This window comes from Ammodytes marinus, assembly GCF_949987685.1.
Source record: "Ammodytes marinus genome assembly, chromosome: 22".
NCBI lineage: Eukaryota > Metazoa > Chordata > Actinopteri > Uranoscopiformes > Ammodytidae > Ammodytes > Ammodytes marinus.
In genome coordinates, this window is record NC_137226.1 from 7190872 (window position 1) to 7206350 (window position 15479).

At 40.4% G+C, this 15479-nt stretch overlaps 1 protein-coding gene across 1 annotated transcript; it reads left to right on the top strand.

The window, feature by feature from the left end:
- Positions 1 to 3730: 3730 nt before the first annotated feature.
- Positions 3731 to 11449, top strand: LOC307268361 (uncharacterized protein). The gene is made up of 7 exons (XM_080050947.1): positions 3731 to 4153; positions 5284 to 5486; positions 5684 to 5785; positions 5891 to 5986; positions 6457 to 6567; positions 7987 to 8110; positions 8579 to 11449. The coding sequence occupies exons 1-7, from the start codon at positions 4126 to 4128 to the stop codon at positions 11185 to 11187; spliced, it is 3273 nt and encodes a 1090-aa protein (XP_079907073.1). The 5' UTR covers positions 3731 to 4125; the 3' UTR covers positions 11188 to 11449.
- The last annotated feature ends 4030 nt before the right edge of the window (positions 11450 to 15479 follow it).

Sequence of the window (15479 nt, forward strand, 5' to 3'; positions counted from 1 at the left end):
AGCTGCCCCAGATATTGCTTTTTTAATGCAGAGCTTATACTCCACTTCACGGACCGATTTCGCAAAAGGGACATAACACTGCATATTAACTTTCTATCCACTGCAAAAACTGACTGACTTGAGCAGGATTTGGAGATGGATTTTGATTGGCAGGGACTTTCTCTTTAAAAAGATATTTAAAGCAAAGTGTAAATATGTCCTTGAAGTCATTGTACTGGTCGTTTTTTTTTTTTTTTTGTAAACTGATGTACAGTATTCTCCTACAGAAGCTTGGCTGATGACACCAGTCTCATTGAATGTGCTCCCCCCTAGTTTGTCCCTGCTGTTATCTGTCTGTTTATGCAAAAGGTGCATGTTTGAATCTTGTGAGTTTGAATCCATCCGTTATAGCTTTTGGTGTGCTTTCTGTGTAGATCGGTATAGGGCTGAATTAGTAGGGTGTTGATCAAGTTTGAAGTCCAATCAAAAGAAAATGTTACCTTCAATTATTTTTGCTATTTCTGATACATTCTAAATGATCAGGGTAGATCACTTATTAAAAAATCACTTATTTTTTTAAGGCATCGCCAATACACAAATTATGTGAAAAATAAGTTGAATTATATAAGAGACACATAACTATTTTTGATTATGACCCAGTTGACTTAATCAAAACTTCTCACACTCACAGACAACACATCTGTAAAAGGACCTGTAATTAATGAATGTAATAATGCAACAAAAGTTGAATATTTACAAAATGTGCAATGATTCCCGTCAAGCAACAAACCAAAAGAAAAGCTGCTTCCTTCTGTTTCATCATACTTAATTGTTTCTACATTAATCCAGCTCACAAAAGGGATCTCATGACTAAATATATTGTAGCACACTCAAAATTACCTAGATATATATTGTGGGCCTAACCATCTTAAAGGGATATAAGAGGGACACAATATCGGTTCTGTGAATATTTACAGAAAATTAAATAGATATAGATATAAATATTATCCTATGACTTTATTTTCTTACTTACATAACAGCACTATATATTTTATTTTACATTCCTCAGCTATTTTGTTTTACAAAAGTGAAAAATATTATATATTTAAAAAATGCTTTAAAGCAATATGTCTCACTGTTTAACTTTGAGTAGTGCAATGAATATTATGCCACAGGAGATGGAGTGACAGTGTTAATGTGAATTGGAAGACACAACACAAGAAAGTGTGAATATATTATTTTGGTCCATATTTCTGTGACATCTCATGGTGTATTTTCTTCTAAAAGTATTACATTAATTTCAAAACATTGAATCCTCAAGAATGACGACGTAATTTGCCTTTTCATATTGAATCATAATACATTACGCCCACATTTGAATTTTAAACTTGCTATTTAATAAGGTGAATTGTAACTTTAAAAATGCAAACCGTTTTGTCTCCACGGAGATGAAAAGGTCCATAATGATGTCAAGCACTATTTTTGTGCTAGTGTTACTGTAGCCTCTCAAAAGCGTTAGTATTTTCAACAGTGAGCTTTAGGTCAAATCGTCTTAATGTTATCCCATTAGCAAAAATGACTAAACTTTAGCTGACTTTTGATCCCAAACTGGGTCAAAGCCGTAGAGTAAATGTCGGTTCGCATGGCTCTTCTTGTTTAAATGTTTGTTGAGAATGTGCTTTGTACACCAGCTTCGTCTAACAAAACGTTTCCCTCTTAAAGGCGGAGTCAGGGATTCTGGAGAATGCTTTTTTGTCAAGATAACTTTTTGTCAAAGTCAGTGAATATCTCCTGACGATCTGCTACCGGTAGGAACTATAGGTCCACTGTAGAAAAATCTAGTGTTATGTTAATACACAGCCTAAACTCTGTTAAAACATACCAGTTTACAGAGCCAAGGCTGCAAATCCACACCAGATTTGGTTTTCGGGGCACAAGCAGCGGATCCTGAGGCGATATTCACTCATTTAAAAAAAAAAAGTGATTTTGATAACAAGCGTTCTCCAGAATCACTGACTCCACCTTTAATTTTTGTCAGAGCATTTATTTGCCTGCGTATTTGTTCCTGGTAATAAACAACATCTTCTCCTAGATGCAGTGGAAACATGCATGGGATATTCACTAGATTTTTGAAATCCACGGTGGGGAGGGAGGGGTGAACTTTTTGCTATTCTTTTTCCTTTGACGAGAACATGTACAGCATATTGTACAAAATATATATAGATATATGAAATATAAATTATACATGGTGTGAGACAAGCAGCGATGTGGTGGGAGTATAACAAACAAAAATAAGAATGTTACACTCGTGCTACAGTTTCTGTTGTTCCATGAAATGCTTTTGTGAACAGCTAATAAACGACCAGAGTTTAAAAACGTGTCATTGTTGTTCTACTGAGGTCTGTCACTTGGTCCAGAATTAAACATCTTACTTTTCAATGAATTGCCATTAGATTTTGTACAGATAATTTTTGGTACCAAAAGTGCAAAGCATACTGACCTTAATCAGTCAAGTTGTATTTGAATAGCCCCATTCGAACAGTTAGCAGCAAACATTGGAAATACTTTCTATCAAAACTGAATACATATTTGATGCTTTATTGAGTATTTATGACAAGCCTTGTCTTGCCATAAAAACTCAATAGAGCCAGGGAAATGTTGACAGAACATAATGTTGACAGAACATAATCACACTCATCGTGAATTAGAAAGCTATAAATTCATTATGCCAGTTATAGCAATATTTCAGGTTTTGCAGCTTCAGGAAAATGTATAATTTCAAAAGCCTAAACTTTGATTTTTTTAACATGTACTGTAAATCAACACTTCAAATTATGTTAAAAAAATGTAATAGCATTGCGAAAAATATATATTCATTTGCAGTGAGCTATAAGAAATACAAACAATAAAGAAATATAATGAAGTTGAATTAAATGCGTAGAACAAAATAGGAATTGATATACAACAACACAGAATAACAGATGGGAGTAAACAAACCAGTCTTCATTAAGAATACATTTATTCCCAAACAAGGACACTGCAGCAGCATCACTGAATAAAAATGTGACAAATGTTGGCCACAGCCCAGCACCACAGTTTGTTTTTATTGGTCGCTTTACTTTGACCAAGCAAATGATTCAACGGTACTAAAAATCATGACAGCTCCCACACAAATCCAATGGACTGTCTGACTGATGAAGAAATACAAGGTCATAAAGAGACTGAAAGAGAGTTTTACTGCGATTTATATATATTCTTTTAAGTGGGGGTGTCCTTTTTTTCTGCATAGGAACACACTGCACCAAAAAATTAACTGGCCTACCAACGTTCTGATGCAATCTTTTATTATTATGAAAAGCAATTTCTTTTTTGTAAACAAAATGGTGATTTATGCAGAGAAAACAAATATATCAAATCGGAGTCAGCATATGACAGCTGTAATTAGTTCAGTCATTGACATAGGCATTTTTAAACTGCAACAACATTGAAAACAAAAACATTTAAAGCAAAAATCACATGTCATCATGTTTTTTTCTCTCTCTCTCTTTGATAGTTAAGACAAACATCTAGACTAGAGTATCATTTTACAGAAAATTCTTCCTATTTTATTTTATTTTTAACAAAAAGGTTAGATGCATGACATTTGCTTCATTTAGGGCACTTTAATTGACAATGTTCTTAATTGTTTGATCTTTAAAATGACAGAAGTGATTGAAGCCCATCTGACATATTAAATAGTCCAAAACCTGGAAATATTTTCTTTATATTAAATATTTGAGCTCATTTCCTCAAATGGCCTCGAGGTGGTAGTGATGAGCTAAATCAGCATTATGTAAGCCTGACATTCCTCAGAAAAAGAAGAACATATTCGAGCCCAAAAAGTTGGTCAAATTATAAAACAATTGAGTGTTCCTGCGTAAGGTAAACATATACATGTATTGTCAGGTCGTATGAGTAAAAACTGTTATAAATCGCAGCTGGTGAAGGAAACCAGTAAAACGTGTGTTGTTGACTACGCATGCGCATTCCGAATCGAAAACCGAGCCGCCCTTCCTCCTCGCCAGCTTGCACCGCAGGGTCGGGCGGATGTCGACTAACAACCCCGACTTGATTTCCTCGTCTAATTGAAAATTTTCTCGAGATAAAATGGAGAGCCCACAACCTAATGGCAGCGGTAAGCCGACGACAACTCAAACATGTATCACCCATGGAGAGTTAAGAGGTTTTCTTTTGGATTGTGTGCGTCCGATTTGGAACATGGCGTACCCCGCTCTTTGAGATGGCGGGGGCTTTGTGCTACGTGCCGTTAGCTTCAAATCAGCTACAGCTAGGCTAGTTAGCTAAGCAACTCCGTGGCGATATTTGCAACGTAACAGAGATGCTTAACGTGGCAGGTAGTAGACGTTAATGTCGACATAGTTTAGCGTTAGTTAGCCGCTGAAGATAAGCACTGTAACGTCTGAAATATGCTGCCTTCATGGGTTCAAACTGAAACTGCAAAGCTAGATGCTAAAAACAAAATAGCTACAATGCAACTGCTTTTGCATTTTCCCGTATTAAAACGCCCTGAAGGATAGAACATGTAACAATTCTGTACGCGAGTCGCCTCCAACCATCATGATCTCAGCAACTTGTGCAGTGTGGAAAGTCACGACTACCGCAGCCATAGTTACCACTCTGTTTGGCTGCTCACGTGCTGAAGAGTCGTATTTACGACGCAGTCCAGTCCGTGAAGGCATCCAGGGGCAACGGTAAAATGATGCAGTGAACTGGATTAAAGTATTTTGATAGGAAAAGTTCAGCGCGGAAATATGATGGCAATTGCAGTGTTAGAAAAAAGGGGGAAAAACCGCAGTTGTATGATTTTAGTCCTTTATTTATCGATTAATATGCACATCAAATATTCTGCTCGTCAGTTTATTGATCAGGTGCCACCTTGTGGATCAAACTGGTCATGAAAACTCCGTGTAAAATGTCTATGTATAGCCTATGTATTTTCTGCTACTAGACAAAGAAGTGAATACGAATGTCTCTTCAGTTATTTTAATTGAAATAAAGCACTATTTAATTTTTTTGCATCTATAGGAGCACTTAAAAACTCATTTAATGATGAACAATTTGTCATATCATTACACATTTGGCCTATGTATTCCCGTGTCTGTGTGTGTGTTTCATACATTTAAAACATTAATTCTAGCTGCTAGAAATTCTCTTGTGTAGCCTACAGGAATTAAAGTGAGGAAACATCAGATTTCTCAATCTTGCACCGCTGTTATGAATCTGACATGTTAAATTATTCTCCAGTGTTGCCTCTCCTGCTGCCGTCTCTGCGTCTTTTCATCCCTCCCCTTCGCCTGGTGTCTGCGGCCATGTGGCAGGTGGTACAGCAAGGGAGCGTTCAGGACTACCCCATGGTGGAGGAGTTTATCACCACAGTAACAGAGATAGTCCCCGAACTACTGAATCCAGATCAGAAGGCTCAACTCCTCCTTGGGCTCAGAGCAAGGGTAAGATGGGTGTTAGAGTTTTTTTTTGGTGGTAAGCAAAGGGATGCATAAAATGACAACAAAAAGCAGTTTAGTTTAAAGAATTTGAGTTTTTCTTTTCTAGAAGTTGATCCATCAAAATAAGTGTTAAATAAAAACCCTACTGTGTGTATTCTAGCAGTCACCTGTTATTAACCCCGAGGTGAAAACTGTTGCAGGAGGTTCTTGACTTGTGTCGGTCGGAGCAGATCACAGACACTGAAACCATCGAGATGCACCTGGAGCGGATCAAGAGCCTCATATCTACCTGGGCGGCACAGGTAAAGCTTATTTTAAAAATGGCGACGAGCTGGTCAGCAGAATTGGTGATTTGTTACGATTGATGACGATGCTACAGCTAAAATGTTGGCATGTTTGTCTTCTAGCCTTGTTTCGCGGAGGTTGATTTCCCGGAATCGAACTTCGTGGATCAGATTGAGTTGCTGTTGAAAGACCCAGAAGAGAAGGAGAAGTTTTTCCAGGTTTGACTCTTTGAACTTATCTTATGTTAAACTCTTTCTTAGAATGACCTTTACACTAAATCAAGATCGACTCAGTGAATCCGGAGAACACTAGGACTTTTTGTCCAAATCAATAAGTGCGCTGAAAAACTCCAGTGTTAATACACAGTCTAGTCTCTGTAAACTGGCATGTTTCTTGCTACGGTGGGCCCCCTTTGTTTACATACCAATTTAAAGAGCCTAGGCTATGCATTAACTATGCATCACCAGCTTTTTTTTCTTTTTCTTTTTGCGGTCCACACACAGTACAGACAGGTAGTGAATTGTGAGGAGATATTCTCTGATTTTGATATAAGCAATTCTGACAAGTGTTTCTCCAGAATTGCTGCCTCCACCTTTTTTAAGCAAACATGACTGCAACTAAATACATAAATTGCTGTGGTCGTGGGGGTCTTGGGCATTTAACTGTAAACGTTTTCTACTTGTTGCAGGATGTGTTCCCTACTGATTTCGGGCCAGACTATGACGGCGCGCTGCAGGTGCTTATGTTGGATTTCCTGTCCAGACTCGAAAAGCTTCTTCCAATTCCAGACATTCAGCAGGTACCGACACCAGTGTTTTAAACTAACCATTACATCATCATCGGTCATATACTCTGTTCCTTTAAGAGGCCAGATTGATTTCAGGTATAATGGTGATTATAGGCTGGTAGAATAAACAGCACACATAGCCTTCACCGTGACTGTAGTGAAAACTAGGTCACCTCCAGACCCCCTACCAACAAGTGACGCAGTTGGCATACAAGCATCCCGTTTCTTTTCAGTGGTATAACGCGGTCAAATCTGAAAGCACAGACGTGATGCACATGTTTTTAGATCAAGCGTGACTTATACTTCCTGAATTTACGGATGTCCAGTGGGCTTAACTGTCCATAAATGTACTTTAAAGCCATCAAAAGAATATGCTCCTTGCATCGCCAACTTACCTGAGAATGGGTTGTACGTTTTATTCACTTTCAAAAAAATCAATGTGCATATTATAGCTGTCTGTGCGTCCATGAGTACATTAAAAACTGCTAATAACTATTGCAGCTACTTTTCATGGCGCCAAAATGGGGGAAAAAGATTATATCAACAAAATCATACTTCTAAAGTTCTTGTTAATATTCTACATTTTTTCATGTTACACTTTAAAACATTTTGATACAACTAAAGCTCAACATTTCCCATCAACATGGTTCTAATATTCCTGGAACGGTCATACTCTACTCTATCCATTTATACATATGTTTGCCCTGTGTTGAAAACGTACAGACATGTCAAGAAAAGTCAATTAATTCACACATTTTTCGCGTAAAAGCTTTCCCAAAAAGGTTAAAGATCTCCTATTATACTACTTTTCTGGTCTTAATTTCTCATTAATGACTCCTATAGAGCAACCTGACACGAATCGCAGCACAAAAAACGATGTAGATTTTCGGGAAACTCTTCCTCTCATCTGGGCGCTTTCAGCGTTCTCTGTCAACACTCGGCTTCGTCCTTCTCCGCTCCCCTCCTGCCAACCCCACTCCGTTGTGATTGGTTACCTTTCGGTAGACTTTCAGCGGCGCGCGGGCAGATTTGAGCAGGCAGGTGGGGACATGGCAGGAGCGTGTCTGAGCATGTTGCAGCATTACCATACATGGAAAATCCGGATTTATCTACGTAGATAAATCCCGGAAATTTAAACAAGTGAATCGCGACCGGCGTTTCTAGTGTTTAGCGCTCTGCACAGCCACCCCAGACGGTCAGCAGGGAATACGTCTAAATGCATGTAAGTCATTATTTGACAATTTAGTATGGTTGAACATGACTATAAATCATTCTAACAACTAGGTCATAAAAGTTGAAAAAGCATAATGGGTGCTCTTTAAGTACAACTCGCATGTTACTTTCAAGGTCAAACATTGAAGTAGGTTTGACTGACTGTGTGTCTTGAGCTCCATTCTGTTTTATAACTCTAATCTTGCATCTCCTCTTCAGACCGCGTCCATGCTCAGTGCCGTCCCGTCTGCCCTGGAGGAGTGTGTGCACTCTGTCCCCGACCCAACCAACCTGAAAACTGTGCTGCAGTTCCACACCACATTGGGACATTTTGATTTAACTGGTGAGTCACATGTTGGCCGCATCTACTCTATAGCCTTATAACAGTCAATTCAATCAGCTGTTATATCCATTTTTTAAATCTCATTCAGATCAAGATCTCTTTTGACAAATAGACCAGAATATAGCAGAGAGGAAAAAAGTGAAATAAGAGCCGACAAAATAACTTTCATCCAATGGGATTAGAATTTCATATCCATTGAAATACATCACATTTATTTGTACATACAAACTCTTTAAACAAACTGCATGTCATCCCCCTTTATCCCCATTTCAACTCTTTGCTTCAACTATCCAATAAAAAAAGGTGAAAACACCAAAAAATGTATATAAGAAAATTCTCTGATATTTATACATTTTATCATATTCAGTTCTGGTTAAGGAGGACAGATTGAGGTATGGCTTCATGAGAATTAAAACTCAAAATTCTAAATCAATTTTCTCATCATATGTTGTGTCTCTTCCCCCACAGATGAATCCCAGAGCATTCCTTCCTCGTTTGGGAACTGCATCCTCTCCTCACTGTCCCTCCCTCAGCTGGAGAAAGTGGTAATCGACGCGGAGCAGCTGGAGCTTCCGCCTCAAGCGGAGCAGATCCAGGGCTGTATGACTGTGCAGGTGGAGGGGGAAACCGTCACACTACTGGACTACATACAAATAGAACACGAACAAACATCAGAATTGATCGAGCCCGATGAAAATGATCACGAACATGAAAATGAATTATTAAACGAAGAGGACACGGCTGAAGAGGACGTTAGCGACGCCCTAAAACCTGCGGCGTTCCAACCCCTCAAACAAAGCAAAAGAATCCAGATGAAAAGAAAACAATTGAATGAGAAAGAGTTGGCGGCAAAACGACAAAGAAAGAAATACCCCAGTAATAAAACGTGTCCCATATGCAATAAGATTTTCCTGCGAGCTGCGGCGATGCGACGACACCAAGAAATCCATTCTGAAAACCGTGATTTGAAGTACAAGTGCGGCAACTGCGACAAACGGTTCCGGGACCTTTACGACATGAACCGGCACAACATGCGCGTTCACGAAAAGGCCGATATGACCGGCATCGCTACAGAAGAGGAGTCTGCAGTAGACCCCTGCAACTCCGAGATGTCGGAAGACAAAAACTGCGCCTTGTGTGGGAAGTACTTTGCCAGACGAGTAGACATGGAACGCCACATGAAGTCCCACTCAGAGGACCGGCCGTACAACTGCTGCTTCTGCGAGAAGAAATTCAAGAATCCGTACGTTTTAAAGAGGCACCAGAAGGAGATCTGTAAGAGCAGAGAGCTGAAAAAGCAAAAGAGGAGAGAGACCTCCCAGCGCTCACCTCTGCAGCAGGCACCTTCAGAAGGCTCGACTGAGGGCAAAATTTGTCCCATATGCAGTAGGGTCTTACCTTGCACTGCGGACATTGCTAAGCATTTACGATCGCACACAGAGGAGCGCCCTTTTATTTGCCTCACTTGCGAGAAGGGCTTCAAGTACAAGGACACGTTGAAGAAGCACCAGATCATTCACGGTCACGAGGGCATCCGAGAAGAGAAGAGCAAGACCGTGGAAGAGATTCTGGCCGAAGCGGACACTCAAAACTGTAGCGACTTAGATAAAAAGGAAAATATTCTGGATGAAAACGCAGACAATTCTGAGCTGTCTTCTTCTGCGCCTCTACAAAAGGTCAAAAATGCCCTCAAAACCTGTCCCGTCTGCGCCCGGTCGTTTGACAGCGTCAAAACACTGAACAGGCACATCCAGTGTCACACGGAGGACCGGCCATATCACTGCGTCCACTGCAAGAAGCGCTTCAAACACATGCACGGCCTGAAGAGGCACCAGATCTACGCCATCTGTCACAAGAAAATCGCCCGATTCACTTGGAAAAAGGAGCCCAGAGCGGGGCCAAGCCAAAGCGAGGTAAATAGTGCAGATGGGGTGCCTTTGAAGATCCCTGTGTGGTGTTCCAACTGTGGCAAACACTTTGAATACCTGTCCGCTTTGAAGGAGCACCAAGAGAACGTCTGCCAAGTGGACATGAGGGATATCATGAAATGTGACGACTGCGGCAAAGAATTCAAAAGCATGACCATGCTCAAGGTGCATCAGCGGATCCACGACCCACTCTACTGCAAAGAGTGCGGCAAGATTCTGGCCAACGAGCCCGCCTTCGAGAGGCACAAGCTCATGCACCGGCCCATGCAGTGCACCATGTGTGACAAGAACTTCACGTTACTTAGGCGTTTGAGGGAGCACTACGAAAAGCAGCATAACTTCATTGGCCCGTACCCGTGTGCGCAGTGCGACAAAACCTTCGTACAGTTGTCGTACCTCGCTATCCACCAGAGAATCCACAAAGGGGAGTTCCCTTATATTTGCAGCATGTGTCCTGAGAAATTCAGGTCTTCAAACTGTCTCACGGTCCATCTAAGGAAGCACACGGGGGAGAAGCCATTTCTGTGTTGGCAATGTGGGAAATGCTACCGATCGGCCTCGGAGCTAACCGTTCACATGGGGACCCACTCCGACGAGAGACCCTGGGCCTGTACACAATGCGACATGGCTTACCGCACCAAGCTGCAGCTGACCAATCACGTGGAACAAATCCACATAGGCGTGCGGTATCCTTGCAACAGCTGCGGCAAACAATTCATGAAAGAGACGTCCCTAAAGAGGCACGAGCTCATACACACCGGAGAGAGGCCACACCAGTGCACAGTGTGCGGTAAGACCTTTCTTACCGCTAACGAGCTACGGCTACATAACAGGTACCACACAGGAGAGCGCCCATACAAGTGTGAAGTGTGCGGGAAGGCGTTCATTCAGTCGGGGTATCTGAAGTCACACATGCGTATCCACACGGGAGAGAAGCCGTTCAGGTGTGACATATGCGATAAAGGCTTCCGGTTGTCCTATCACATGAAGAAACACAGGCGAACGCACGCGGGCAAGCCAAAGAGCTACATGTGTGAAGACTGTGGGCTGTCCTTCCTCCAGAAAAAAGCCCTCTGGGAACATTCGCTCACCCACGATGTGAAAATGGAGCCGCCGTTCTCTGAAGAAGTGAGAATAGAATTTCAGTAGGGCCCATTGTAGTTTTCTTTCTTTTTTGTGGATTTGAAATTATTATTTCTGAGCTGATATCTTGTTCACCGAAAGACATTTTTCCAATTCTCAATTTGCTGTTGGATACTTGACTTTGATCAATTAGTAATTTATTTTACATCCTTGTTGCTTTACTGTGGGTTTTTTTGTATAAACTATATTGATCAACTATAAGATCTGTAAAGCATGTACATATTTGGAGCTGATTTATGATTACTACTTACATGGATTTTTTAAAATAAATCTTATGAAATCTAATCTCTCGCTCCTTCATTTTTATTGGGGTAAAAAGCATTTGGCATTTCGTTAAGTGACAGATGAACAGTTTTATAAATCAATTGTATGGTAAATTCAAAGATATGCTGCATACAGCATACTGATATTTACGGATTTGGACTGTTCCATGAAAAAGAATAGGCAGTTTAAATACGTCGCCAAGGGGCTGTAAGAAATGTTGACCATCTTTTATTGTTTTCTGACATTTAAAATTAGGCCATTTAACTTTTTCCTCACTCCAAATAAAACTTTACCTGAATATTGAAAGATTCATCAATAACAATTATATATGGCCCTTCTAAAAGACTCTTAAACTGTCTAATCTATCATTAGTTCCAAATTATTTCGAAAACATTAAAATCAGTATAATGGTCACTGAGAAAAGAGACACTTCAAATTCACATAAAGTGAAGTCTAACTGAATAAAATCCACAGAGATAAAATGGGAATTTGACAAGTAAATGTTAAAAAAAATTCATATGGACAGAAAAAGAAGTATACTCTTGTGATAATATTTTTATTAAGCATTTTATAATTTAAATGTAACATTTTGTTATAAACTTACACAGAAAGTCTACCCATGCTGTCCACTCTTTTGTCTAGTTGTTTTCAACCAGAAGATGGCAGTATAGCAAAGATAATGAGCAGCTTCACCTTACAGGCGAGGAGAGCTGTCAGTGTTGCCCCCTGCTGCCACAGCTTGTGTTGTACGCTATTTAAATATTTGTTTTAAAAACATAGCAGAGTATAGTGCGAACTCTTAATAAGAATCCATATAGTTAATCTTAGTAAACATTGTAAATTAAGCATGTCAAATCAGTGTTTATAATGTATTCTGTAATCTGCAGGAGAAGCTTGTTTGTTTTAACACAGCTTTTGACTTTATGCAACATACATTTCCCAATAATTGTTTATACAGCAAATCAATATTTACATGGGCTCTTCCTCACAGTCCGTGTCACCTGACCTGTTTACACAGCACTGCACTCCAGAGTGACCGTTTGAACCAAAATGGCAGCAGAAGCATTTAGACAAGAGCAGTATCTTTGAACCCAAATTCCCTTATAGAAACATACTTGATCTCATCTCTCTGTAAAAATCAAATGAAAGACTTTGCCTGAGTCTTTGCCTGAGTGTTGGGAGCAGATCACTTTTTAACCCAACGCATATTGATTTATATGGGTCTGTAATTGCTTCAGTGTGTCCTGGATTATTCCCCCCGTAATTGAGGCCTGGCAGAGGGTCTCTTTTCTTAGACATAGCCCGCATGGTGCCAGGTGGTGGTGGGCAGAGGAGAGGAGCAAACGCACCCACACACACAAGCCAACCTGAATGTCTTCAAGTATTTTTTTTATTTTTTATAAGGGACAGTTTACATAAATTAAAATTCTTTAGAAAAAATAATTAAAAGCTGTAGTTTGCATCTGCAGTCCCTATGCCTGTTGTCAATAGTCATCCTAAGGTGAAGACAACATAAAAAATACAAATACATGAACATAAGAAAAAAGCACGTTACATTGTATTATGTAAAACAGATAAAATGAAAGACTTTCATTGATAAATCAGGCATACTAGAGTAACATGGTCGAAAAGGAATATCAGATGGATCGGTGTTGACTACCCAGCCTTTTTTTCATTAAACACACTGACTTAGTTGTGTGTTTGAAACCACTCATTAATTACTGCACATGCTATTGTTCAAGTGTTTCTTTTGTGTTCTAGTTTCCCAACTGGGTGGAAAATTTTGTGAATTTTGTAATAGACGGAATGCTCTGACAGATCTCCCAATGTTACCGTAGTGTCACGAGAACAAGGGGAAGGGGGAGGACAAACTCATTTAAACACTCAATGAAAAACCTAGTTGTAGTTGTAGCTTGTCTTTGCCTTCTGTGCCAAATGTTGCACCTGTAGCTCTGGCTTACAGAACCTGAGGGAAGATTTTTTTTTAACTGTAGCCGAAAGTTCTCCATACTTTCACCACTTTAAGCCTTAAAGATCCTTCAAATTAAACTATATGAGGAGGAAAAGTCAGTATTTGCAAGAACAACAAATACCTTGAAATGAGGAGTCAAAAGTTGATATTGATTTATTTTAAAGGTGCAGTGTGTAAAAGGAATTGGCGTTTGCATAACAGACTTGGTACCAATGGAATACATAATAAGTATATTTTAATTTGTGTAAAATCACAGGAGCGGGGGCACGCCGCGCCACCATGTACAGTAGCCCAAAGAGACAAAACTAACGATCTGTCTGCCCCCAAGTGGACAAAATAAAATGTGCGCTGCTTCAAATAAAATGTTTTGATATCCACTAGGTCCTTAGGGAAATATGTCTCTTTAGCTACTAAATCATCATCATCTTCTTCAACCGCGTATCCGGTATAGCTTCTAGATGCTGTAGGCCTGCTATGTTCACAATGCTAGTCGCTAACTTTGTGGTTTAGTTCGGGAGCGTACCTATGTTCCCCAGGTCCTATGTTCCCCGCTTTGTATGTGACCTGGGAACATAGGACCCGGGGAACATAGGACCCTATTTAAAAAAATGGTCCTATGTTCCCCAGTCTGTTATTTTTTCCAACCCTAACCGGCAAATAGGCCTATGTGGGCTTACAGGCCCTAACACTACTCCTAACCCTAACCCATCTACTGTAAAAAAAAATGGTGAATGGTAAATGGACTTGTATAGCGCTATATCTCCGTTTATCACAGACTCAAAGCGCTTTACATTGTTTTTTGTACACATTCACCCAGTCACACACACATTCATACACCGATAGCAGCAGCTACCATGCAGGGTAGGCTTAGCACTAGGGTGCTAAGCTATCTAAGCTAACTATCGGGAGCAATTTGGGGTTCAGTGTCTTGCCCAGGGACACTTCGACATGTGGCGGGGAGACGGGGGATCGAACCTCCGACCCTGCACACCAGAGGCGAACGCCCTACCCACTTCGCCACTGCCGCCTCCAAAAGGCTTATGTCAGGCAATTCGGCAATTATGGAAATTATGGTGGAAAAAAGAAGCCCTTTCTAAATATTATTAGGACCCGTTAAGGAATTGTGGGGAACATAAGACTCTTTTTCTGAAAAAGGAAAAGGGTCACACACGGGGAACATAGAACCCGGAGAACAAATGGATGATCCCGTTTGGTTTAACCTGTCGCGCTGCACAGTTTTCCCATCTGACCTTATTTTGCTTTTCGGATGATAATTCTCTGCTGTGTTTTTTCCACTACGAGCAACACCTTTTCCCATTACACACACACAGCCATTTGATCCATTGTTTAAAACAAACTCTTGGCCGGTGCCGCTTTATAACCGATAGCCTCCAAGTGCCGCTAATTGGAATCAGCATTGTTTGGACTTAAAATGAATCAGCTACTTTAGGGCTAGAAAAGTCCCTGCTTTCCGTCGACCACACCGGTATGCGTTCCGCTCCACAGCACAAAGGCTCAATCACATTAGCCCAACAACAGACTCGAAACAGAGTAACCGGTAAATAACAACCAGTGCCTTTGCAGTTGAGAATGTGGCTCTTATTGTTTTCATTCATTGAAGTTGGCATTTCCTAAGTAACTGAAGTGACATGCTAACATCCATCATGCTTGATGAGAAATCTCGCCCATTTTCAGTGTGTTCAGTGATCATAAATGGTTAAACTGTCTCCGAGATATTTTTGCAAAAAGTAGGTTTTGATCATCAACAGGCACCACGGAATTTCCTGGCCCTATTGCCAAAATACTGTGACCCCTGCGAGTTACTACGGAAACATAGTATATCAAACACAGGCGCCCCATTTTTTTGCTTTTTTGCTCCATGACGCACCTTTATTCCTTCCATATGAACAGCGTGTATGGCACAGCACAAGGGCTTTTGATAACAATAACCGCTCTCAATGCATGGACAACAGTGCCACACACAAACTTGGTGCACACCCTCCTCCCCGCAAGCCCACCCGGTTTAACCACAAGTACTTCAAAATCACAAATTACCCCTACA

Coding starts and splice junctions, on each gene's coding strand:
- LOC307268361 (XM_080050947.1), top strand. CDS start 4,126: ATGGAGAGCCCACAACCTAATGGCAGCG. Junction 5,786..5,890: donor TATCTACCTGGGCGGCACAG/GTAAAGCTTATT, acceptor TTTGTCTTCTAG/CCTTGTTTCGCGGAGGTTGA. Junction 8,111..8,578: donor GGGACATTTTGATTTAACTG/GTGAGTCACATG, acceptor CTTCCCCCACAG/ATGAATCCCAGAGCATTCCT.